At 35.7% G+C, this 24,440-nt stretch overlaps 1 protein-coding gene across 1 annotated transcript in view; it reads right to left on the minus strand.

The window, feature by feature from the left end:
- KIFAP3 (kinesin-associated protein 3) overlaps positions 1 to 24,440 on the minus strand; it is a 141,028-nt gene that overhangs the window by 70,190 nt on the left and 46,398 nt on the right. Inside the window, exon 10 of the mRNA XM_010836710.1 lies at positions 20,910 to 21,072. Coding sequence (XP_010835012.1) covers positions 20,910 to 21,072 — 163 coding nt within the window. The remainder of the gene's footprint in view (positions 1 to 20,909; positions 21,073 to 24,440) is intronic.

The following is a 24,440-nucleotide window of genomic DNA, read 5'->3' on the forward strand; positions in this document are numbered from 1 at the left end:
CCTGGGATTTCTTTGGAAGGAATGATGCTAAAGCTGAAACTCCAGTACTTTGGCCACCTCATGTGAAGACTTGACTCATTGGAAAAGACTCTGATGCTAGGAGGGATTGGGGTCAGGAGGAGAAGGGGACGACAGAGGATGAGATGGCGGGATGGCATCACTGACTCGATGGACATGAGTCTGAGTGAACTCCGGGAATTGGTGATAGACAGTGAGGCCTGGTGTGCTGCGATTCATGGGGTTACAAAGAGTCGGACACAACTGAGCGACTGAACTGAATGGAATACATTCATTAAGGTTATGAATCCTTCAAAAGGAAACAGCTATGAATCTGAGATTCAAACCTAGGTCTGACTATAAAGCCTGTGTGCATGTACTCTCTACTAAGTAGGCCTTCCAGGAAATAGCAGAAAGGGTGAAATAAAACCTAACAAACAGGAATTATTATCATTATTCCTTAGAGGCACAGTACAGAAAGGAAATGCAGTTAAGAAGGGACTCTATAGGATCTGGGGGTCTTGGGGAAAAAAAGGTAAGAAGATGATAGAAAAGGGGAAGAAGGGAGATGAAATGCAGAAAAGCAATCAGTTATTTATGAGTACTTGTGTCCAGATGCAACAGGTTCCAATGGGTGAAAGATCCTGACAGGGACAAATTACATTGTCTCCTGAGCAGTATGGGAGACTAGATCTATAGCCATTCTGAAACTCATTCTCACTGAATTGGACAAGAACGGCTATCAAGCAGAGCTTGATTTTATGAGAAAAACAAGGTGCTGAACGCTTAAAAGCTGAATAAAGTGGTAAATAGAGGCAGTATAACGCTGTGGTTCAAAGCCCAGGCCCTAGAGGCTGACTGCTTAGGTTCAATTTGTGGCTCTGCAACTTACTAGGGAAAATGGCCTTCTGAGTGTTATTTTCTGTGCTTCAGTTTCTTCATCTGTGAAACTGGAATAACAACTATATCTATCTCAAAGAGTTGATATGCAAGGATTAGGTGAGAGAATCCTGGTAAAACAATTAGTACTGAGTCTGATACACAATAAAATGATTCAATAAATGTTATTACTTACTATTATTATGTTGAAAATAATGTTTCTGTTTTATCAATAGAACACTATTCTTGCATTTTCTTTTTAAATTTATTTTTAATTGAAGGATAATTACAATATTGTGTTGGTTTCTGCCATATCACGTTTTCCTAATATATATGATGTCTTTGTGGTTTTCTATCCTCAAGATTTGACTGTAGTTTAGAGATAATACAGGTTTAAGAAGCAGCCAAGATTGTTCTGAGATGGCTATACAGGGTTCACAGGTATATTCTGCTGCCCCTGCAGCTGAGCCACTTGCTCCCAGTCACTTTCCTATAAAGCTCTGTTATACCCAAAGTACGGTCTTAGGAGAGTCATCTTTCGTCTCAAGGCTCCATTCAGTGACCCCTATCGGCTTCATCTGAACCCTTCATCAGCCTCTCGTTCTCACAGGGTTATAAACCCCTTAATCAGAAAAAAAAACTGGGAAAAGAAAATGATCAAAGGGATAACTGTCACCAGTATGTGTTCTTCCACCACCACTACCACAAACAAACTGAACCTCTCTTCCTTCTGTCTTGTAACAGAACTTAATTTCACTCCTAGAGTACGGAACAGCTGTGGAGGTAATGGGCTACAAGATGAAAGGATACAGAGAGAAAAAGTCTGAAAACACAGAAGACAAACCTCACAATTAACTATATTACTTCACTTATCTTTAAGTAGCATGTACCAGGCAAATAAAATGTATAGGAGTTTCCCATTTGTTTCAGCTGAGCACAACTAAACAATAGAAACTGAAATACAACCAGCACTACACCAGAGATATATTTTTTTTTCCCTTGAGGAAAGTGTGAAAGGGGGTGATGACAGATCTAAGGGACTACAATATTGTACCCAGAGATCTATATACCCAATTTGCTGATATGTCTTCTAGATTTTATCTGGGTAAAGGTTCCCTAGAATTCAATCAATTGATTTGCAAACAACTATAAAATTGATTTTCTTCTCATTTTGTATTTATTTAGGAAATGAAAAAAAGATATAAAATGACACTTGTCCTTTTATTAAAAAATGATGCAAATATTTTATAAATGGTCTTGTTACCTATATATTACCTTGATGGTTCTAACTCTTCTTTTATTGTTACAAATCACATATTTCCAATCTCCCCTAAAGAATTGCAAGATAGGAAGATTATAGTATATGAACCACAGGTATCTTACTCATTGAATCATAAATGACTATACAAATGATTGATTGCCTCATAAAAACACAGCCTATACCTTAATGGCATCTAGCAGATATCTGACAGCTACAGCAGAAGGCATTGGAGGAAAAAAGTGAATACCTGGAGGGAGAAGGTGTCTGGAAATAACCCGAATTCCTCTCTTCAAACACAGCTGCACACAGAAAGTAGAGGCTTTCTGGCAGCCAACGTGTATTATTAACTATTACTTAAAAACAAATTTAAAGATCACATAGCAATAAACAGCCATTAAGAGAGATTAAATGGTCCAAGTAAAATTAAGGCTTATCCTTAATAGTCTTCTTCACTCACTGGTAGAAAAAATGTGTTCTTAAAAAACAAATCCCCCAAAATTCTTGCATATCCTAAGGGAATCTGGGACTGGGAGTTACAATTTTCCCATAAGAACTCATGATTAAGAATCATAAACTCTAGCTAACCAAGTATGATTTCTCTACATCCTACAAATGGCAGACATTTCAAAAGGGTTCCTTTAAGACTTACAGACATCAATTATTCCCTAATGGTATCCCAAGTTAAAACAGTCTGCCAATAGTTGCTATGCTGGCATAGCACCAAAGGCGCTGTGAATTTTGAGCAGAGCAGTGAAAAGATTGAATATTTTGGGAACTAAGGTCCTTAACGACTAGAGGTGGCTTAGTCGGATCTGTTCAAGTAATAAGCACAGGATGAAAAAAAAAAAAAAGGCCTAGTCATTATGATTCCTTTGGTATTTATGGTAATAAACATGAATCATGATGAACTCACTGGCTATTAAATGCAGAGGTCATAAGTACTTCGATAGGATTTCCACAGGAATTCACCGTTAATTAGCTGGATCATTATTTGAAAGCGTTACTGAATTATCTTAGCAGTTGTGCAGCCATTCGCCTCAAAATTGGTCATTCCCAGCTGAGGGCACTTAATGCCTTAACAAACTGGTCATTAACTCCAGCAACTGATTTTGTGGGAATTACTGCACTTATAATGTACATTCAAGATTTTTTTTTTCTTTTTAAAGAAATTTGCAGCTGTAGTTCAGCTGGAGCAGCTGAAGGAGGAAAAAAGTCCACTCTGGGTTGCGCTCACGACTGATTTTCTGCCAATTAAAGGGCAAACGCATGCTGATGGATTTTGAATTTTAAAATGTCTTCAGTTTTTTTCATCTCAAGTGATTAGTAAAAACACCATTTAGCTACTAATTTTGTAAGACACTTGGGATTTTCCATTCACAGTTCAGTCAAGCAGAAACATGAGTTCTGAACACCAGAACTCAAAGCCAAATTTCCGCTTCTGCAGTAGACCCAGCCCAACACTTTGTAAAAACAGAGTGAGAACACAAGTTATGGGCCACATTATTAGCCAGATTCTCATTTGCTTCTGCACTCCATGTCTTCGTTCAAAGCAGAAAACTGCCTTTGAAGTCACAAAAGGTCCATGAAAAGATAAGACAAGTGGGAATATGAACACCCCTTTATTGGAATAGAGCAGCATTAAGGTGATGAATTACCCTGGTAAGTCTATGTGAATACAGCATACTTCAAAATTCATAAGTGCCTTTAAATTTACAGTAGAGCTGGAGCCCTTAATGCTCTACCAAATATAGTGAAAAATGTCACAGGGAAAATCACCACTTAAAAGATAACTGCAACAATTATTGAACATATGTATTGACTATATTGAAATACACTAAAAAATATATTGCAAGGATATTAGATGTTCTTTTGTACATGTTTCCATATCATTTTTTGTTTAACTTAATTAGAGCACATACTGCAGATACATAACCAGCATGACTAGATAGATAGCGTTAGTTAAAACTTGAATTTGGAGAGACCAATTTTTAAGATTGCAACTCTACTGGATAGTCTTCTCTTCTAGAATGGATTTATGCAGTCATTTCTAACAGAGATTTGATATTAATAGATAAAAGCCAAGAGTTTTTAACCATGAGTTGGGGAGGGATAACAGAATTTATAGGTTACAATGATCAGTACAAAAACAAGTGTAAAAATAGTTTTGTGATACAATGGTTTATGGATGATTTTTGTGCCCAATTACTTAATTTAAAAATTGTAACAAAACTTAAATTGTAAATCTACCATTAAGCTTAATAGTTCTGTCACATTAAGACATATTCATGAAATAAGTACTCCAAAATTCAGCACTTTTGACATACTTCCACTCTTTTTTACTATGTGCTGTGCTGTGCTTAGTCACTCAGTCATGCCCAACTCTGAGACCTTTTATAACTTGCCAGGCTCCTCTGTCCATAGGATTTTTTAGGCAAGAATACTGCAGTGGTTTGCCATTTCCTCCTCCAGGGGATCTTCCCATCCCAGGGATCAAAACCCACATCCCCTGGGTCTTCTGCATTGCAGGCAGATTCTTTGCCAGCTGAGTCATTAGGGAAGCCCTTTCTTTTTAGTATGTACAACTGTACTTTTTGCCATGTGGTTTATTTTTAAAATATTTTCAACGTTTCAATTTTACCTTGTCTGCAGTATTCTTTTATCCAGAGAATACTACTATTTATTTATAATACACTACAAAATATGTATACTTGTAGTACAAATGATAAGGTCCAAAATAAAGCCTTTAACAATGGCTGCTTTCAAGCCTATAGACTCACATCATTCAGTTATGTGCTTTGGTCAGCTTTTACCACCTAGAATTGGAGACACCCCAGGCAATATTCACACACGGAGTATTGGAACCAGCTGGTGATAGAGGAATCTTAAGAAAAAAGGTTTCTTGATTTAATTGGGAAAACAGGAGGAAGCATAAATTTTACTGCCATTAATAACTTCAAGCAATCTTGATATGACTCTACTTCACCCTGACAGCCAGACATGTGCTTTTTGTTAAAGTGTTTGCCACATCTGACCCCTATTGTTTGCTCACTTGATCAGGTAAGAAAATGTAGGTTTATTTACAGGATAAATGAGGCCTATTAAAATTGAGAAAGAGTGTAGTAGTCTATGAGGAGCTACATACTGAAATAGATGTGTGAAATTCCATAACTGTTGTGTAATAAACAGGCCAAATAAAGTTATAAAAAAACAACTTTAAGTTTCTTAAAGAAATCATCATAAAGGCAACTTAGTATTTAAAAAATGAAAAATAGTTCCTATTGGAAAACCTTCTGACCATTTTGCTCTTTATAAACATGTCAGAAAAGGTTATTTATAAAATATTAATCTGTTTATAAAGACAAGCTTATTTCTTCATTTTATGATGCTTTATAAATTAAGCCATATTCATATATAATAAATAGTTAATTTAACTTTATGAGGGAATTTCAGGAGTGTTTAGAATTTAACTTTTTAAATTTTATCTTAAGGACATATGACAGAATGGTCAAAGAAAATAACCCTTAATTTTTAAGTGATCAAAGTTTAGAGTTTAACAGTATCTACTCTGGTGATCTCCAACAATAAGGAAAATCAGACTTGCTTCAACCGGAAGAAATCAAACATTTATCACTTAACTTTTGACCTGGTCTGACTCCCTACATGCTGATAAAATCTTTCTACAGCCTTGGAAAATGCCCTGAAACCCAGATTACCTAATTAATCCAGATCAAGATGAATCAGGTGCTATTCTTACTCTTAAAACCATTCTGGGTCTACTCACATAATGCAGAAAAATTTATACCCATTTACAACACCCTAGAAACTATTTTATCTTCAACTGAAGAGAATATGGTCTAACATTTGGATTCATTTTGAAATGATTCATGTGTAATTGTGAAACAGGCATGACAAAGTGCTACTGAATCTAGGAATCCTAATTTTTCTGCCATAACCAATAAAATTAGTTTCAGCAAATTAGCATAGATTCACGACTCTCAACTTTAAAGAAATCAAAAGGAAAGAAAAGAAATGGGATGACAGCTAAAAGGTAAAAGAGTGAAGAGTCAAGAAGAATCATTATTAAGATGATGAAATGATAGCATAATTGTATTTGATGGGAATGATGTAATAGAGAGGGAAAGTTAATAATGTGGGACAGAGGAGAACTTCTGGAGCAAGAATCTTGAGTAGGAGAGAGAACAGAATAGGGAGGGAGTATGGCTTATGGTAAGAGTAGGGGCAAATTCATAATAATGGGAGAGAAGCAAAGTATAGACACAGATGCAGGCAGGAGGGTAAGTGTGGCAATAGAAACTCACAGAAATTCTCTTCTGCGCTTCTACTTTCTCAGTCAAACAGGAAGCAAAAGAATGTAATGAGATGAGGATAAGGTGCTGGATTTAGAAGAAGGTAGAGGAATGAAATTCTCACCTAAAAGAATGGGAGAATGACTAGACAAAGCAAACAGTATAACTGCTGGGCAGCATTAAAGGTCTAGTATTGATTATCTAGATGCTAGATTATCTAGATTATCTTTATAAGGCTGTCCCTCAGAGCTAGGGTCTTCTGTTTTCATCTTCTTATACTGTGACACATATCTCCAAACTTTCACAAAGCACCAAAGAAATTGGTAAAAATTTCTTACCAAGATGTGAGTGGATGAACACTTAGATATTCAAAGGGCAAGGTTAGAAGCAGCACAAGCTGGAATCAAGATTGCCAGGGGAAATATCAATAACCTCAGATATGCAGATGACACCACCCTTATGGCAGAAAGTGAAGAGGAACTAAAAAGCCTCTTGATGAAAATGAAAGAGGAGAGTGAAAAAGTTGGCTTAAAGCTCAACATTCAGAAAACGAAGATTATGGCATCTGGTCCTATCACTTCATGGAAAATAGATGGGGAAACAGTGGAAACAGTGTCAGACTTTATTTTGGGGGGCTCCAAAATCACTGCAGATGGTGACTGCAGCCATGAAATTAAAAGATGTTACTCTTTGGAAGGAAAGTTATGACCAACCTAGATAGCATATTCAAAAGCAGAGACATTACTTTGCCAACAAAGGTCCACCTAGTCAAGGCTATGGTTTTTCCAGTGGTCATGTGTGGATATGAAAGTTGGACTGTGAAGAAAGCTGAGTGCCAAAGAATTGATGCTTTTGAACTGTGGTGTTGGAGAAGACTCTTGAGAGTCCCTTGGATTGCAAGGACATCCAACCAGTCCATTCTAAAGGAGATCAGCCCTGGGTGTTCTTTGGAAGGAATGATGCTAAAGCTGAAACTCCAATCGTTTGGCCACCTCATGCGAAGAGTTGACTCATTGGAAAAGACTCTGATGCTGGGAGGGATTGGGGGCAGGAGGAGAAGGGGACGACAAAGGATGAGATGGCTGGATGGCATCACTGACTTGATGGACATGAGTCTGAGTGAACTCCAGGATTTGGTGGTGGACAGGGAGGCCTGGTGTGCTGCAATTCATGGGGTCGCAAAGAGTCGGACACAACTGAGCGACTGAACTGAACTCAAGTGTAAGAGAAAATCAAGAGTATCCTATGGGAATAGGGAGTGCTTGGGTCTTGCCTAGAAATCCAAATATAAGATTAAGAAAATGTATCTTGGCAAAACCAAACATGTCTTCCAGCTAGATTTAACCTGCTAGTTTGAGACTCCTGACATACTGTTACTATGAGGAGTGCTTGCATTTAATAGGAATTAAAAGCTTTAAAAGAATGCTCTAATTCACTGGTTTTCAAACTATGTTTTGAGGATCCCCAAAGGGGATCCACGGGCTTCCCTGGTGGCTCAGAGGTTGAAGTGTCTGCCTCCAATGCGGGAGACCCGGATTCGATCCCTGAGTTAGGAAGATCCCCTGGAGAAGGAAATAGTAACCCACTCCAGTATTCCTGCCTGGAGAATCCCATGGACGGAGAAGCCTGGTAGGCTACAGTCCACAGGGTAGCAAAGAGTCGGACAGGACTAAGCAACTTTACTAACTAAAGGGGATCCACAATGTCACACCATTTTATATAACTATTAATATATTATTTTCACTTTTTTACTCTCATTATTTCATAAAAGGCTACATGACATAATATATATGACATACATGACATGATTTCACAATATATTATTGAGGGAGATATGAGAGCCAGATGTTTTCTGACTGTAAAGAGTTTTGCAAAAGTAAAACTATGTCCACCTCTCTCAGTAATTTCTGGAAAAGGGTTATTTTTCATAAAAATATTTACGTTAACATATAGCAGGTTATTTTAAAATAAATATGTAACATTTTGTTTTATTTTTGAATATAATAAATATCCATAAACATAACTCCACATAAACCAAAAATAGTGGGGGTCCTTAATTATTTTTAAGAGTATAAAAATGTCCTGAGACCAAAAGTTTGAAATTTGATGCTCTAACCATTGAATTCCAGCAATCTCCTAATAAGAGGGAACTTACAAAGTAGCAGAGAAAGTGTGGAAAGTGGCGACTGCCTGTAATTTACAGGTAGCTACCTAATCTGCCTAATCATTAGGTTGGTTGTGCTTATTCTATTTTTATTTTAACACATGCAAAAATTCATGTTTATAACATAAGACCTGTATATTTTGTAAGGTTTATTCCATTGAGTTTAATTACCTTTGAAAATCAAGTTAAAAACTGAAAGGCTGACACGAAAATGAAGAACACTACTCATATTAAAATACACATCAATGTCATTCACAAAAGGGGAAAAACAGTGTAAATAAACTCAAAACTGTCCCAAAGAATTCATCAGTGAACTGTGGCAGTTTCTTAATGAAATCATTAAGCATGCACTCTGTAATACACTGCTTCTGTGATATTTAAGCTTTATGCACAAAGCAATGTCACGACAACTAGGCTCTTCTAAAGAATACATTTTAGTTGTATTTTTATGCTTGCTTCTATGCTAACATCATCCCCAAGCACATTAAACAGTACTCAGTGTATGAAGCAGCAAAACTATGGCATCTCTCAGGAGGTACAAAAACATTATTTGCCTGGTGCATCTGACAAAAAGCTATTAAAATTTAGCTTTTCAAGTTACTTCTGAAACACTATGAGTGCATTCTCTAGGGAACTGAAGAATACACTATGACAAGGAATTTCCTTGCCATTTCCCAACCCAGGATATTATGACATAAGGAAGTTCTCTTGAGACGTATCAATGTCAAATGGTTTAAGGACTTATGACAAGGGAATTCTTCTTTTAATGATATGATTCCTAGATGAGCCAAAAATCTTTAAACACTTTATAAAAGTTAACTCAATATCATAAGAAACTTGAACAAACTGTCTAACAATTGTATAAGTAAAGCTAAACTTTGTAGGTCTAATTCAATTTGCATATAATTACAATTGATGAAACCATTGGTTATGATAGGTCTCCCACATGGTAATATAAAGTTACTAAGCATAAGAAACTACGTCAAGTACAGGGATTAATAGAGCTGAAAAGATTATAAATTGATACTGAACTAAAGCGGAGATAAATTTAAGATCCTTATGAAATCTTAAGATATCAAAAAGTCAAATAAGTGAATAATTTTGGTGGTATTTAGGAAAATAAAATAAAGGAACTTAGATATAAATTTTTACAATCTTTGGATACTAGGTTTTCCAAGGACCCAAATAAAAGTTTTGAAATATATTGCGAGATAATGCCTTCTTTCTCTATGCCTAGGAAAAGATCAAAACTATCCAAGCAAATTGATTTCAGGATAAATCAACAAATAACAATTTAAATGATAATTTCTAAAATTCCTTATCAATCCCTTTATATGTCCCTGATGTCAAGGAAAAAGCTAAATTCAAAATTTCTAAATAAAATACTCATGTGATAAAACAGTACTAATAAAAATTTTTGGTTTTATTAAGAGCCTCACATGGTAAAAGAGCTGACCTATAGCACAATTTCTCCTTAACCTGTAATAGTTATTCAGATCACAAAACCTTCCACAAGTAGATATTTTTTCCCAGTTATTCAGCAATTCTCACAACAGCAGGGGTCGCAATGTACTAGTTAAATGTTTCAGGATCCAAAGGAAAGGGATTAAATGTTCATATAGTGCAGCTTTATTAGAGCCTGAAAGATTCATGATTCATTATTCTCTAGTTAAAATAATCTATTATTAAGTATATGAAGATTTTTCAGTTATGGGGTCCCCAAATAATAATAAACCTACTTAAAATCTTATAGCATTTCCAGTTGAAACAGCATCCTTTAAAAATCACTTCTGAAAAGTTCTACCAGATGTATAGCTTTACAAAAGTGCTTTTGCATTTTACCTCTTTAAAAAATTAAGTAATTTCTATATATAATGTTAAATTCAGTCATTTGTCAACTTGAACATATACCGAATAAAGAATTTACTTTTAATGAAGAAAGCAAACTGACCAGTCATATTATATTATATACTAAATGCTCTTTAATTCCTTCTTGATAACTACAGTGAAGAAAATGTAACTCAAGGTCTTCAAATACTTGATTTATAGAAGGTTTTTTCCTCTTTCCAAAAAAATTCCAATTCCATGGAATCATTCCAAGTGCCAGCCAAGGAGTAACCTAGAACAATGTAGATTATTTACTAACGTGTTGACTTTTAATTAACACATTAAAAATCTAAAAGAGACTGATATTTCTGAAGATTTGAAGGGAAAGAAGTCTGATCACTTTCCCTAGTTCAGTTGTCTAACTGAACATCGAATCAATCAGAGGACATAAAATCAATGATTAAGTCATAAGTAAAATTTTAAAAGAATAAAAAATATAAAATATACTGCATTGCACATAGAATTGGTAAATACTGCTTCATTAATATTTAAAAATTACATATTAAACAAAACGTGTAATATTTATTGCAAAACATAATGTATATTAATATACACACATATATACATACAAACATATACATACATGCACGTGGGTACTGGGTTGCAATGTAAAATATGATACTATATTCTGGGATAAAAGATATTTGAAAGGCACTGCTCAAGATGAATTATTTCTTATGCTTTTAAAATCTGTGCTCTCTATAATGCCAACTTCTATTTATACATAGGGCTGCTGCTGCTGCTGCTAAGTCGCATCAGTCGTGTCCGACTCTGCGTGACCCCATAGAGGGCAGCCCACTAGGCTCCTCTGTCCCTGGGATTCTCCCGGCAAGAATACTGGAGTGGGTTGCCATTTCCTTCTCCAATGCATGAAAGTGAAAAGTGAAAGTGAAGTCGCTCAGTAGTGTCCGACTCTTAGCAACCCCATGGACTGCAGCCTACCAGGTTCCTCCATCCATGGCATTTTCCAGGCAAGAGTACTGGAGTGGGATGCCATTGCCTTCTCCGCTTTATACATAGTAGTAGTGGCCAAAAATCTTGAAAACTCAATTGAGAAGCTTATTTTATTGTATTAGAAGTTAATGATTTAATTTTTCACACATATATACATTAACAAATGTAAAAATGACCATTTTATTAATCACTTATCAGGAAATCATTTTGTCTACACTACATATAATTTCTTTGAACACAGCAAAGAGCACAATCAAGCAAAACAGGTTCTTCACAGTCAAAAGAAATGTTACAAAGTCCATGCAATAAATGTTACTAGGAAGAGAAACATTTGGGCACTCATTTGGAATTCAGTTTTAACAAAATATAAATTTCAAGTAAGTTTAGTTGTTGGTTTCCAAGACCAAAAGAGATTAGCAATATATCATTAGAGGAAAGGAAAATTGCTGCCATGGAATTGCTGTTGGTACAGAAGAAATGAGAACTGACAGCCAAGGACAATAGAGGAAAATAGAAAAACTGTATAAAAAATTAAGAATACATGGCATTCTGGGGTCGTTTAGCAAGGCGGAATACTTGAGCTGTTAATATTTACAGCCCTGTATAATAAATTATCTTCAGAATTACAAATTCTAGTCAATGATAACAAAAACAGTAGGGAATACTTATACAGCACTTGGCCCAGGCACTCTGGCTCCAAAGCCCATGGTTTTAACCACATTATACTGCTTCTCAATAAAAGTTTAAATAACATTTATGTATTAAAGTAAATTTAAGGAAATATTTATGAAAAGAATGATGTAATCAATTTTTCAATACAAAAGGATTACATTCTCTTAATGGTATAAGCCTGAAAAACAAACATCAATAAAGACCCACTTATGGATATCAATTATTTGTATTCTATGTATTTTTACAGTAATTTCACATATAATATTGCTAATATTCACCATACTATATCATTTAACCTTCCCTATTAATATGTACCATTATTATCTACATACTGGAGATGAGAAAACTGACATATGGGTTAAGTGATTTGTATAATATCACATAGCTAGTAACTGATGAAACTAACACTCAAAGTCATACAGTCCGGCTCCAGAATTCTAGCTTTTATTCTATGTGCTTTCTGCTACTGTAGTTGCTAGGTATGCTACATATGCTAATATTTGCAATAATGTCACAGGATGTACTTTCAAGAGATTCTGGTAATCCTGGAAACCCAGCTAAAGCATTTGCCCATCCCCTTAAAGTTCTACATGGCTATGTGATTTGCTTTATCAATGAAAATGTGAACAAAAATGACATTTTTACCTCAAAATGGAAGCCTTTAAGTTTGCAATTTTCCATTTTCTCTGTTCTCCCTTCTATGGTACCATGGTGACCTGGAGGCTCTGTCAACTTGGGTCCTTGACTGATGCTAACTAACATGGACCACCACTTTCAACTTCCTTATACTAGATATAAACATGAGCAAAAGTAACTTTTTTCTATTTCAAGCTACTGAGAGCTTAGAGTTGTTTATTAATAATCATAATCTTGTCCTCCTGACTAATACATTTAATAAATGGGTTGTTTTTCTGGGATGTGATGGATAAAAGGGCCATTTTGGGGACTTTATAAAATAGAAACAATTTTAAAATTTACAAAATGGTTCTATTAAAAAAATTCATATTGAAATCAGTTACTTGGAATTTGGAACATTTTCCCCCCATAGGCTCAACTATATAAGCTTATTTAGCCTACAATTTAAATGAAAAAGAACTGAAAATAACAGTGCCATTAAATAATTAAATAAAAAGATGTGAAACAGTTGTTGGGTATTCTGAACACCTGTAGATATTTTGAAGCATTTTATAGACTATAAGTTGGAAGGCACTGTTCTCTAGTATATTTTAATTTTTCTTTAATATAAAAAGTACATTTTCTCCTTTTACTTGATCCTGGAACATCAGAAGATATTCTCTTTCTTTACTACACATGATTGCCACTGCTTCTAAGGCTTGTAAATGGAATGCAAAGGAGGAACTAAAGAAAGTTATCAAGCAAAAAACATGAACATTTGAGAAAAAGAAAAGAAACCTGCTTATACTCAAATTTAATGACTTGTGAGCAATGAAAGAGAAAAAAAAGGGAAAAAAATACAGTATGACTAAATAGGAATGATTTTAGAGCCTATTTAGTAGTTCTCAGATAAATGAAAAGTTTTCATGAGTTTATAAATAAATATTGGTTCTTCACATGGCAAAATATCAAGCTGTAACCAACTTCCTCTTTGCTTTTAATATTTATTCAGATCACAGTAACTTTTCATATTATTTTTCAGCTTATTCTACAAGAAAAATTTTGTGTATACTTTTATGAGGAATGCTTTTTAGCCATCATCTTCTACTTACCCAGAAAGATAAGCCAAGAAGTTACCAAGGCAAGGTAACTGTAAACATCTCAACAGAATTATTTTGCTTTCAATCAGTTTTTACAGATTAGCCAAAAACAGAGGGGAAAACTTTTAAGATCATCAATTTCTAGCTATATAATGTAAGGTTAAAATAATACTAGCTCTTCACTCTCCCTAGTGTAGCAAAATCTGATGCCCTAGGAATTAACAATATTTCAAAGAAAATAATGAAGCAACACTTTGAAAGAATGAGTGAAAGGAAGTAAAAAGTTTTCAGTTGCTCTTCCTATTCATTTTCTTCATTTCTCTACTTCATGACAATTCCAAGGACTTCACTGCTTCTCAGTAACAGCCTAAACTTAACATGTTTTTTATGTCTTTGTTGAAAATAATCATATTTCTCTGACTGTTATATCTCATTTGGTGGTATCCTTTTTCCAGTTTTATTCATCTAATGGACAAGTTTTTCTTTTCTAATCTAGTAACTCTCCTGAATGCTAGACCTTTTTCTATCTGTTCATTAAACATCTTTGTTGAAGATATCTTTAACATGTCTGAAATGAAATCTATCACTGATGCTCTCAAATTACTTCTTTTATACTTCTCTATTTCTGTTCCTAGCAGTAACATTCTAACAGTCATTGAGTGTTTATGAATAGTTTATCATTATCCATATCCAAACAGCAGCCATGTCACATTAAATTTACCTATGATATGTCTAAGCTATTACAAATCCTAAAATATGATGCTGTTTAAGTGCTGCACTCAATATGCCAGCAAATTTGGAAAACTGAGCTGTGGACACAGTACTGGAAAAGGTCAGCTTTCATTCCAATCCCAAAGAAGGGTAATGCCAAAGCATGTTCTAACTACCACACAACTGCACTCATTTCACATACTGGCAAGGTAAAGCTCAAAATCCTTCAAGCCAGGCTTCAACAGTGTGTGAACAAAGGATTTCCAGATGTACAAGTTGGATTTAGAAAAGGCAGAGGAAGCAGAGATCAAATTGCCAATATCCATTGGGTCATAGAAAAAGCAAGAGAATTACAGAAAAACATCTACTTCTATTTCACTGAGTACACTAATGCCTTCGACTATGTGGATCACAACAAACTGTGGAAAATTCTTCAAGAGATAGGAATACCAGACCATCTTATCTGCCGCCTGAGAAACCTGCATGCAGGTCAAGAAGTATCAGTCAGAAGTGGACATGAAACAACGAACGGGTTCAAAATGAGGAAAGGAGTAAGTCAAGACTGTATAGTGTCACCCTGCTTATTTAACTTCTAAGCAGAGTTGTTATTGTTCAACTGCTCAGTCACGTCTGACTTTTTGAGAGCCCATGGACTGCTTCATGCCAGGCTTCTCTGTCCTCACCATCTCCTGGAGCTTGCTCAAACTCATGTCCACTGAGTCAGTGATGCCATCCAATTATCTCGTCGTCTGTCATCCCCTTCTCCTCCTGCCTTCAATCTTTCCTAGCATCAGGGACTTTTCTAATGAGTCGGCTCTTTGCATCAGGTGGCCAAAGTATTGGAACTTCAGCTTCAGCATCTGTCCTTCTAATGAATATTCAGGGTTGACTTCCTTTAGGATTGACTGGTTTGATCTCCTTGCAGTCCAAGGGACCCTCAAGAGTCTTCTCCAACACCACAGCTCAAAAGCATCAATTCTTCAGCATTCAGGATTTTTTATGGTCCAACTCTCCCATCCGTACATGACTACTGGGAAAACCATAGCTTTGACTATATGGACCTTTGTTGGCAAAATAATGTCTTTGTTTTTCAATCTGCTGTCTAGACTTGTCATAGCTTTTCTTCCAAGAAGCAAGCGTCTTTATATAAGTTCGTGGCTGCAGTCACCATCTGCTGTGATTCTGGAGCTAAAGAAAACAAAGCCTATCACTACTTCCCCATTTATTTGCCATGAAGTGATGGGACTGGATGTCAAGGTCTTTATTTTTTGAATGATGAGTTTTAATGCACCTTTTTCACTCTCCTCTTTCACCTCATCACCTTCGTTTTCTGCCTTAAGGGTGGTGTCATCTGCACATCTGAGGTTGTTGATATTTCTCTCGGCAGTCTTGATTCCAGCTTGTGCTTCATCCAGCCTGGTATTTCGTAAGATGTACTCTACATATTGAAAAAGCTGGTTTAAAACTCAACATTCAAAAAACTAAGACCTCGGCATCGGTTTCCAACACTTCATGGCAAATAGATGGGGAAACAACGGAAACAGTGATAGAGTTTTTCTCGGGCTCCAGAATCACTGCAGATGGTGACTGCAGCCATGAAATTATAAGATGCTTGCTCCTTGGAAGAAAAAATATGACAAACCTAGACAGCGTATTAAGAAACAGAGATATTAGTTTGCTAACAAAGGTCTTTATAATCAAAGCTATGGTTTTCCCAGTAGTCATGTGTAGATGAGACAGTCAAACCATAAAGAAGGTTGAGTGCCGAAGAATTGATGCTTTTGAACTGTAGTGCTGGAGAAGACTCTTGAGAATCCCTTAGACTGCAAGGAGATCAAACCAGTCAATCCTAAAGGAAATCAACCCTGAATATTCATTAGAAGGACTGATGCTGAAGTTCCAATACTTTGGCCACCTGTTGTGAAGGGCCAATTCATTAGAAAAGACCCTGATGCTGGGAAAGATTGAAGGCAGGAGAAGGGGATGACAGAGGATGAGATGGTTGGATGCTATCACTGACTCAATGGACATGAGTGAGCAAACTCCAGGAGATGGTGAAGGACAGGGAAGCCTGGCGTGCTGCAGTCCATGGAGGTTTCAAAGAGTAGGACATGACTGAATGACTGAAGATGAACAATGACGCTATGTCTCTTTACCCTTTTCTTCTGCCTTATACCTGACATATCACCTCTTCCCTAATTGAGGGTTTCTTTACTTGTCCTGCTACCATAACAGGCTACTGTTCTCATCTTTAGACTCTAGTTTTTGTGTATCCAGTAGAATGATGCCAGATTATTTTCCCTAGGGCAATACTCTGATTATGACCCAACTAGCTCAAAATCCTGTAATGATTACTATCATCAATTATATTAAGTATAACTCTTAGCACAGCCTTAAGCTTCATACTATTACATAAATGTATATGAACCCATTTTTTCAAAGTTATCTCCCACTATATTTTGAGTTACTGTTCCTCATATTTACGTGACACCATCTATGCCTTTAGGTAATTTTGACCATTTTATCTGAAATTCTTTCTACAGCCTCTATTCTTCCTTCCTTTGTAAATATCATCTTGTTAAAGTGATAAGTCTATCAATATCTGTCTCAAATGGCACTTTGTAATGAAGTAACAATATGGACACATTCTTTCTTTTAAATTTCAAAATGTCTATAGATTGAAAAATATTTTCTACAATGTTTAGCATTATGCTCTGCCCTAGTAGATTAGGAACATTTTAATGACTTAAACTGAATAAACATAAATATCACAGGGAAGTAAAAATAAATAATCTACCCTGTTTGTTAACAGTGATTTAATATCTGTAAGAAGGAAATTTGTGCTTATAGAAAGGTAAGTCAGCAACACTCATAGAATGTCCACTTTATATTAAATGATAACAATGATGATATTGGTAATAAAATGATTATAGCTAATATTTATTAAGAAAATACTATGTGTCAGATACCATTCTAAGCACCTTGCATGCAATAGCTCATTTAAGCTTCAAAATAAGTTTAAATTGGTTCTAATTATTATCCTCATTTTAGAGATGAGGAAACCAAATCAGAGTTTGGGTAATTTGCCCAATGTAACATTCTTAAAAAGTATAAAGAGTAACAATTCTCAATCTCTTTAACAAGTGGTGCTGAGAAAACTTGTCAACCACTTGTAAAAGAATGAAACTAGAACACTTTCTAACACCATACACAAAAATAAACTCAAAATGGATTAAAGATCTCAACGTAAGACCAGAAACTATAAAACTCCTAGAGAAGAACATACGCAAAACACTCTCTGACATACATCACAGCAGGATCCTCTATGACCCACCTCCCAGAATATTGGAAATAAAAGCAAAAATAAACAAATGGGACCTAATTAAACTTAAAAGCTTCTGCACAACAAAGGAAACTATTAGCAAGGTGAAAAGGCAGCCTTCAGAATGGGAGAAAATAACAGCAAATGAAGCAATGGACAAACAATTAATCTCAAAAATATACAAGCAACTCCTACAGCTCAACTCCAGAAAAATAAATGACCCAATCAAAAATTGGGCCAAAGAACTAAATAGACATTTCTCCAAAGAAGACATACAGATGGCTAACAAACACATGAAAAGATGCTCAACATCACTCATTATCAGAGAAATGCAAATCAAAACCACTATGAGGTACCATTTCACGCCAGTCAGAATGGCTGCGATCCAAAAGTCTACAAGCAATAAATGCTGGAGAGGGTGTGGAGAAAAGGGAACTCTCTTACACTGTTGGTAGGAATGCAAACTAGTACAGCCACTATGGAGAACAGTGTGGAGATTCCTTAAAAAACTGGAAATAGAACTGCCTTATGATCCAGCAATCCCACTGCTGGGCATACACACTGAGGAAACCAGAAGGGAAAGAGACACGTGTACCCCAATGTTCATCGCAGCACTGTTTATAATAGCCAGGACATGGAAGCAACCTAGATGCCCATCAGCAGATGAATGGATAAGAAAGCTGTGGTACATATACACAATGGAGTATTACTCAGCCATTAAAAAGAATACATTTGAATCAGTTCTAATGAGGTAGATGAAACTGGAGCCTATTATACAGAGTGAAGTAAGCCAGAAAGAAAAACACCAATATAGTATACTAACACATATATATGGAATTTAGAAAGATGGTAACAATAACCCTGTGTACGAGACAGCAAAAGAGACACTGATGTATAGATCAGTCTTATGGACTCTGTGGGAGAGGGAGAGGGTGGGAAGATTTGGGAGAATAGCAGTGAAACATGTATAATATCATGTATGAAACGAGTCGCCAGTCCAGGTTTGATGCACGATACTGGATGCTTGGGGCTGGTGCACTGGGACGACCCAGAGGGAGGGTATGGGGAGGGAGGAGGGAGGAGGGTTCAGGATGGGGAACCCAGGTATACCTGTGGCGGATTCATTTTGATATTTGGCAAAACTAATACAATATTGTAAAGTTTAAAAATAAAATTAAATTAAAAAAAATAAATGTATATTAAAAAAAAAAAAGTATAAAGAGTAACAATTCTAATAAGACAGTCTGACTCCAGAAATGAGCTCCAGGAGAGATTAAAGAAATATTTTTTGTATTGAATATCTTATATATGCCAAAATTTACTACTTGTTAATAAAATATGAAATGAGAATCCTATGAGTAATTTCCCAAAAATCTCATTTAAATCATTTGTTTCCTAGAAGTAAGTGGATTGGATACTGAACAAGCCAAAGAGACTATGAATTATCTCAGGACAAGGACTTTTATTCATCTTCATACATTAAGAATCTAACCTGATATTTGATACATAATTCTGCTGAATTTATGATAAAAAATGATCATATAAATTAAATTCGAGTCCCACCCATTATACTTTTAAAGTTTTCCTGTTTCCTCACTAAATGGTTGTATTGCTTTGGTTCCCCAAAAGCAGTTTTTGAAAGTGCTCCTCAATAGAGTTTCTTCTAAAATGCATAATCAAAGCTCTGTGCAATATTTGTGGAATGGCCAATGGATCAAATGTTTTTTGACTAATAGTCTAAAAGTTTTCCTTTTCTGAGAAAAAGAAAGTAAGAAATAAATTTCCTTAAAACTTTTTTTTCAAAGGGACTTGGAGAACTGAAATTTTAAATTATAGTGTTCCCTACCTACTTAATCATAGTTGACTTAATATAATTATACACAGTAGCTTATTATAGTAGTTAATAAATCCAACTTTGGCAGTGGATATACCTGAATTTGAATTTGGGCTTTGTCTTTTATCCACTGTAATCATGGGTAAAGATCTCAGATGAGGATTCCACAAGATAATGTATAAAGCACAAAGCAAAATAGCTGGCAAAGTAAACATTCAATAAATTTTACTTCCAGTGTTATAAAACAGTAATGATGAATTCAATGAGAAAGTAGATTCACAAATTTTAGACAACTAAGAATAAACTTAACTTTAAATCATTCCAACTATTTCACTACATAAAATATTTGAATATATGGAGAAAGCTAAAAACAAATGAAACTGCAGTGCTAAACAAAGAAACAGTTATAAAAGCTGAGTAAAGATTTGCTTTCTAGTTAAGAAAGGCAGTGGCATTCCAGGTGGAGGAAAAAGGCAGGTAGACAGGCACTTAGACATAAAAGAACTTTTGAGAGGATGGTAAGGAGATCAGTACAGACAAGGTATAAAGCATATGCTGGGGAGGAGCAGGTGCCTATAAAGACAGACGCTTAATAGACCAAAAAGGGTTTTTTAAATACTCTCCTAAGGAGCATTATATACTAAGAAGCATTATGTATGAGAAGCATTATGTCTGAGCACAAAAGCATTAACTCTTGAATCCACCTTTGCTATATAGGTATCTTGCTAAAAGCTAAAAGAAAATGATGTATAAATGGAATCCTCTAATATATTTTCTAACTAACACTATATAAAAATGACCTTTTGTACTTAATGACAAAAAGGCTCCATAAAGGCTTGTGTATTGGTAATGAGTATTTTAAAGGTATGGCAAAATATAAGAACTCAGAGTATCTATCTACTTTAAAAAAATGCTTAAGAGAGGGTAATTTTTCCTTCTTGCTCCCATGGTAGTATATTTTCACTTTGGCTTCACTTTCACAGGGGTAAATAGAGTCAAACAGCTAAAAGTTTCTATTTCATTTCATTCTATACCACCATGGAAATCCTAGCACAGGTCTTTTTTCATTCATTCTTCTTAATAATAAAGTACCTAATCAAAGAACATATACATAACAATCTTTTCAGCAGACTTTTAAAGACAGACTTAGATTTTCCAGTGGTGTTGGAAATTCCAAGCAACACTATCAAGTTTTAAAAAGCATACCTAAGAGTGCAGTGAGTTTGGGAAGCAGTCCAACTTGTACCATCTTATTCCTCAGTCCTGTGTCAAAGGACAGGTTTAGTAGAAGTCGGAGGGTGATATTTAGCAGATCTTCATGCTCACAAGGTATCATTTTTACCAGTTTTTCAACAATATCCATTTCCACCTATAGAAAATAATAATACAAATGCAGTCAGTCTCTATTATCCAATAAGACAAAAAAGATTACAAAGAATTATCTTTTCATTGTTTTCACCCTCATGAATATGTGTAAGTACTATGTGTTTATTACTCTCATTTTAATCTGTAAACTTCTCTGAAACCAAACTTTTGAGGAGAAAATACATATTTCCAGTTCATCCCTTCCTTCTCTTATTTCATAGCATCAACTGGACGACAAATTACTTTGTGTTCTTGAAAGCACATTATAAACTCCACCTCCTAAGTGCCAGAACCTGTCCTAGATTAAACAAGATTCTGTCTCGGCTTTTAAGGATTCCAGTCTAAAAACAGAGCAGAGAAATGAAACAAATAATTAAAATGCAATGTGATAAATGTGGAATGTACAAAGTACTCTAGAAACAATGTGGAAAGAAGCTACCTAGAAAACACTAAATTTGAAACAAAGGTTTAAACAATGCGTAATAATTTGCTGTCTGGTAAATATATTGATAGGGTTTCCCTGGTAGCTCTGTCGTAAAGAACTTGACTGCCAAGCAGGAGATGCAAGTTCGATCCCTGGGTCGGGTAGATCCCCCAGAGAAGGAAACAGCAACCCGCTCCGTATTCTTGCCTGGTAAATCTGATAGACAGAGAAGCCTAGTGGGGTTACAGTCCCTGCAGTCACAAAAGAGTTGCACAGGACTTAGCGGCTAAACAGCAGTAACAAAGACAATGATAATCTGTGTATCTGTGTGCTGAGTTGTCTCCTACTCTATATGACCCATGAAGGCTCCAATAATTTGGCCACCTGATGCGAAGAGCTGACTCATTTGAGACTCTGATGCTGGGAAAGATTGAAGGCGAGAGGAGAAGGAGATGACAGATGATGAGATGGTTGGATGGCATCACTGACTCAATAGACATGAGTTTGAGTAAACTCCAGGAGTTGGTGATGGACAGGGAGGCCTGGCGTGCTGCAGTCCATGGGGTCGCAAAGAGTTGGACATGACTGAGCGACTGAACTGAACTGAAAGCATCTATTTATACCATCCTTCTGATATCTCTAGTGCAAATTTTCAATGACCTCATAAAAATCACATTAATAACTGAGGCCTCAATATAATTTTTTCCTTTCATTCTATGCCAAGGAGTAAACAATTATTTTTAATGGGAATTGACAATCCAACAACAATTTTTCCTTCAGATGTGTATCTATATTCCATGGACACACTGCAGTCATATCCTAGAGCTCTGCATAAAGAAGTACAAGTTCATCTCCAAAGACTCTCTAACTTTGATTCTCCCTTTCTCCCAGCTTAATCTTCCAAGCAGACTGTGGGATTCAGTTGTTAATGTCACACAATAATTCCCACTTAGGCCAGTGACAAGTATTTGTCATGTTATACAGGACTGTAATTCTATTACTAGCTTCTATGGTTACAGTGAATAACTTCTTTTTCGGTTTATTTATTCATTCAACAAACGTTTCTTAACTGAGAAGGCATGTGGTTTTTACTCTAACTGTAAGAAAAACCCAAATACAAAATCACAACTTAAAAAGCAAAACAGCATTGGAGCTGAGGTTGCAGGGAAATCAATTGGTCTGAAATATAAGGAAAACAGCCATACCCAAGGAGATAAGGCTAATGAGCACTGGTTTATATGGAGCAGAGCACTGAAGAAAAAGAAGGCTACCACAGAATTCAGTAGGAACACTGAACAAAAAGTTAAACAAATAGCTTAGTTAAATGCCAAATGTGAAGCAGCCTGAGACTACAGAACTCTGAAGCTATAGATGCTCGGGAGTTTGCAACCACTTGCAAACTCTTTTCCAAGGACCTTATCAGAGGGTCACAAGAAATACTAGGGATAGGATAGAAGATGGTAGAAAACTTCCACACAGAGGCATGGGCCTAAGAAAGAGACATTACTGTTAAGGGGGAAAAGGCACAAAATCTTGTTCAGATCTTTTTTTTCCTATTTCCCCCCAAAAACAAAAGACTTAAGCTTCAGGGAAGTATGGCAAATCCTGTCACATCTGAAGCATTGGTGAAGACCCACTGCAGCAAGGGGAAGCAAACAGAAAAAAAAATCCTAAGCAAAGAAGTTGACAGTATGACTTAGGAAGCCCTACTGCTGAAAATCATGGACACAGGGCAAGCCTAAAACTAGCCTGAAACTAAATTAGAACAATGGAAAAAGTTTCTTCTCTCCCTCTCCCCACCCCTGGCACAAATTAACAAAGCCAAGTAACAAACAACAGCAGTATATGACCGGAGTTAAAATGAAGAGAAAGATTCTCTTTGAGGTACAGGCATACTGCAAAAGTCTGAAGTAGAGGGTGGAACATGAACACCTGAGAAAAATCCTCTGGCAATCAATATTCCACCAAAGACAAAATAGTGCTAGATAAATTTGAAGCTGATGGTGCCTGGAGGGCAACCAAACAGTTAAACTCCTGACAAAAATGACTTAAGTCCCAACATTAAAAACCTAAAAAGGTCTGACCATTTCCATACATAAATATCATTTATCTCACTCTCTACTAATCTACACATAGATTCCAGCTTTCAACAACAACAAAAAATTATGATACACAAAAGAGCAAGAAAATAACCCACTGATAAGATAAGGCCATCAACAAAACCAGATTCAGATATGACTTGTCTAATTACTAGACAGAGAATTTAAAATAACTATGATTAATATGTTAAAGACCCTACTGGAAAAGATGAAAACCACAAGTGAATGGACAGAGTATCTCACAGAAAAAATGACACCAAAAGAATTAAATTTTAAAACACATATGAAGGAAATCTTCAAAGGGCTCATTAGTAGACTTGTCATAGCTAATGCCAGAATAAGTAAACCTAGAGGTGGGCAGGTCAAAAAGCCATAAGTAAAAAATAAATTTAGCAATGTTTCAAGACATAAGAAGGTCAATCTACAAATTATATATCTATATTCTACCATTCGACAGCAGAAAACTGATACTTTCTTTTTTAACAACTGTCATCACAATGGTGAAACACAGGTAGAGATCTAACAAAATATGTGCAAAATATGTGTGCGTAAAACTACAAAATCATGAAAGAAATCAAGAAAGACCTAAAAAATGGAGAGTTATAATATGTTCATGGATTGGGGACTTCAATACGGTTAACACACTGTATCCTGCCAATAGACTCAATTCAGTCTCAATCAAGATTCCAAGATATTTTGTTTTAACAAAACAGACTACTTGATTCTAAATATATATAGAAAGATAAAGAATTTGAAGTAGCCAGAACGATTCTGAAAAACAGCAACAACTTTTGAGGCCTCACTCTACCTGATTTCAAGACTTCTTACAAAAGCTACAGTAATCAAGAC

Source organism: Bison bison, unplaced genomic scaffold (assembly GCF_000754665.1).
Source record: "Bison bison bison isolate TAMUID 2011002044 unplaced genomic scaffold, Bison_UMD1.0 scf7180017864064, whole genome shotgun sequence".
NCBI classification, from domain to species: Eukaryota; Metazoa; Chordata; class Mammalia; order Artiodactyla; family Bovidae; genus Bison; species Bison bison.